This window comes from Enhydra lutris, unplaced genomic scaffold (genome assembly GCF_002288905.1).
Source record: "Enhydra lutris kenyoni isolate GAN:26980312 unplaced genomic scaffold, ASM228890v2 scaffoldscaffold1009, whole genome shotgun sequence".
NCBI classification, from domain to species: domain Eukaryota; kingdom Metazoa; phylum Chordata; class Mammalia; order Carnivora; family Mustelidae; genus Enhydra; species Enhydra lutris.
Window position 1 is genome coordinate 1 of NW_019155093.1, and position 2,973 is coordinate 2,973.

General features: G+C 64.6%; 1 protein-coding gene across 1 annotated transcript in view; it reads right to left on the reverse strand.

Annotated features, from left to right (window-relative positions):
- Positions 1 to 340: 340 nt before the first annotated feature.
- Positions 341 to 2,973, reverse strand: part of LOC111140423 (PI-PLC X domain-containing protein 1-like) — a gene marked incomplete at its 3' end in the record, with an annotated part of 6,015 nt that continues 3,382 nt past the window's right edge. The window contains exons 2-3 of the mRNA XM_022492678.1: positions 1,306 to 1,434; positions 341 to 541 (exon numbers count right to left, since the gene is read on the reverse strand). Of these exons, the coding sequence (XP_022348386.1) occupies positions 341 to 541; positions 1,306 to 1,434 (330 nt within the window). The remainder of the gene's footprint in view (positions 542 to 1,305; positions 1,435 to 2,973) is intronic.

A 2,973-nucleotide genomic window follows, 5' to 3' on the forward strand; every position in this document is an offset into this window, starting at 1 on the left:
TGGTGCTGGGGGACCGGGGCGTCTGAGACAGTGGTGCTGGGGGACCGGGGCGTCAGAGAGACACTGGTGCTGGGGGCCCGGGGCGTCAGAGAGACACTGGTGCTAGGGGACCGGGGCGTCTGAGACAGTGGTGCTGGGGCATCAACGGTGCTGAGTGTGACCTGAGGTGCAAAGGAGGTGGCCCTCCTGTGCCCGGGCAGCGCGGGGGCCTCCGGCAGGCTGCACTCTGCACAGGACGAGCGGGGTCTTTCTCCTCTCAGGACATCCAGAGGACCGGAGCCTCAGGCCGCAGCAGACTTCTCTCAGAATCATGCACAGCAGAACCAGCAGGTAAGCCTACCCTCCCAATCCCGGCCCACCCCCCGGCCCCAGGGGCCCTCCTCACCCCTCGCGGACACAGCATGTCCCCAAAGATGTTCCTGATGCAGGTGACCAGGTACTCATGCAGGCCGTCCGTCATGCCCTCGAAGTCTCTGCAGGCCAGGATGACCACCTCCCGGGGGTGGCTCTCCAGCCACTCAGAGATCTCCGTGAGCGTGTCCTGCGCAGGGGACAGAGCAGCTGTTTCACACCTTACCGAGAGAGGCCGGGGCGCCGGAGGACGCTCCCGCGGGTCCCAGGGTCTGCTCCAGACAGAGCTCACTGGACGAGGGGGCTGGGTCCCGCACGAACGCAGACATGCGGCAGACAGCCGGGCCACCGCCCCATTGCTCTGGGGCAGAAGCATACGCGTGGGTGTGCTTGTGCACGCGTGTGCATGTGTGACTGCGCGTCCGTGTGCTCACTCGGAGGGCACCGAGGTGTGTCGTCTGCAAGTGCCAGGGGCCCGCCTAGGCCAGCCGGTGGCCCGTGGAACGTGGTCCCGCGACGGTGTCTTCTAACTGCACCGACACTGGAGGACTTGCCGCGGGGCATGGGCTGCCCCAAGCAGGGGTGACGCCCGATGGTGAGACGTCCTACTTACATGTGGTCGCGGCCGGAGATGGAAGACACCACGAACCAAAGGTGGGCAGACACGGGGCCCCACTTGGGCAAAGTCCCAGACGCACTAGAGGACCCAGAAGCCTGGGCGCAAGCTCAGAAAGGCGCCGGGCCACGAGTTCCAGAGGCCGGCTTTCTCCCGCGCGCTGGGGTCACGGGTGTGCCCCGCGGCAGAAGCTGTCCCCGCCGAGCCCGCATACCTCCATCAGCGCCCTCATGTACGCCCCACCAAGCCCCCGTACGTCTACCAGTGCCCTCCTGTACACCCCACGCGCCCCCGCACCTCCACCAGCGCCGTCGCACACGCCCCGTGCGCCCCCGCACCTCCACCAGCGCCGTCGTGTACACCATGTGCACAAAGTGCAGGTTCTTCTCAGAGCCGTCATGCATGTGTGCGATCCGCAGGTCCAGGTACCGCACACCCGCATCTAGCTGCTCCGTGACACCCAGCACCTGCGGACAAACAGCTGTGGTCACCGCCAGGGACTGCGTGGTCCCCGCCTCGGCCCACGGCCTGCGTCACGGGCTCAGAGTAGCATTGGAGCAGCCCGGCCCTGAGCCACGCGGTAGGATATCCGGTCAGTAGGTGTTGGTGCCTGCCGGGGCTGGGGAAGCCACGGGGGCCCTGCCTTCAGGAACATGCTTTCCTGGAGACACTGGCCACGGACAGCCACGGAGCGAGGCTGGCTTCCAGACATCCCACAGGGTCCTGCTTTCCTCCCTTCCCATGCTGTCGACGGGACGGAAGCCTCTCTGGGCCTCAGTAGCACTGGGCTGGTTCCGTGAGCCCCACCTGGACGCTCAGAGTGGGGTGCGGGTCAGGATGCACCGTGGCATCCGCTACAGTGGAATCCACTACAGTGGCCACGGTCCCGCATCCCACCGACAGCACCAGGAAAGGCAAGAAGGAATCCACAGACGGTCAAGGGAAGAAAAGGCTGTCCCCTTCCTGGCAATGTCATATGGGAAAAGGCACGGATTTCCGCGGAAATAACATTTACGCCCTGGGTGGCCTTGCGGGGAAATTGCATTCCTCCTGCTAGTCCCCCCGGCTGACAGATCGGGAAACTGAGGTTGGGGAGACCACACAGAGGCCTGAGTGCACGCTGGACCCAGCCAGGTGGGGCCCCACGCCGCAGCCCCAGGCCACCTCCATGTGCAAGCACCCTGGAGGGACCTGGGTGCTTGGGGTGGGGCCTTGCGCAGAGACCCCGAGTTCTCAAGAGGCCCACAGTCTGGGCAGGGGAATTCAGCCGTGCCTGTGACTCCCAGGGGACGGGCAAGTCCTCCCTCGGTGACCCCCGGGTCTCCCAGACTCTGTGCCCAGGCTTGTGATCCCACTGCCGTCTCAGCGGATGTGCTGGCTGCAGGGAACTGAGGAATCAGACCGTTGTCTCCCCAAAATATCCCTTCAGGCACTTGAGCTGTATTTTTAGACAGTAACTAGGGGCTCCTTGTCGTAATGTTGGGAAAACAGCAAACTCTGGAGAGGACAGCAACGTGTTCCCCCAACGTGTCGCGGGACACAACCGGCCAGCCACGGGGCAGAGAGGCCCCAGAGGAGCACCGAGCAGCCCTCCTCCCTGTTTGCCCCTCCATGTCTGTGCCCCAGAAGCTAAATCATGCCCCTTCCCCTGTCCTGTCTCCCCGAGGATGCTCAGCTCTATGGTCATGGGACATTCTGTGCCAAAGCGCCCACTGTGTGCACACTTCCCAGCATGGGGACACACCATGTCAGGGTCTACTGACCCCCCCCATGTCTGCTGCCAGTGTGCAAGTGTGGCTGGTTAGGTCCTGCGTGGGACTGCCTGACGGATCCTGCCCTTTCAACAGCATCTGCCCCGCAGCACACCATAGACGTCCTCATAGCCCACCACATAGTTGTTCCCCAGCACCGAGGGACCCCCAGGACCGAGGAACTCCGGCACCAAGGGATCCCGGCACCGAGGGACCCTGGCACTATGGCCCCCAGCACCAAGGGACCTGGGCACC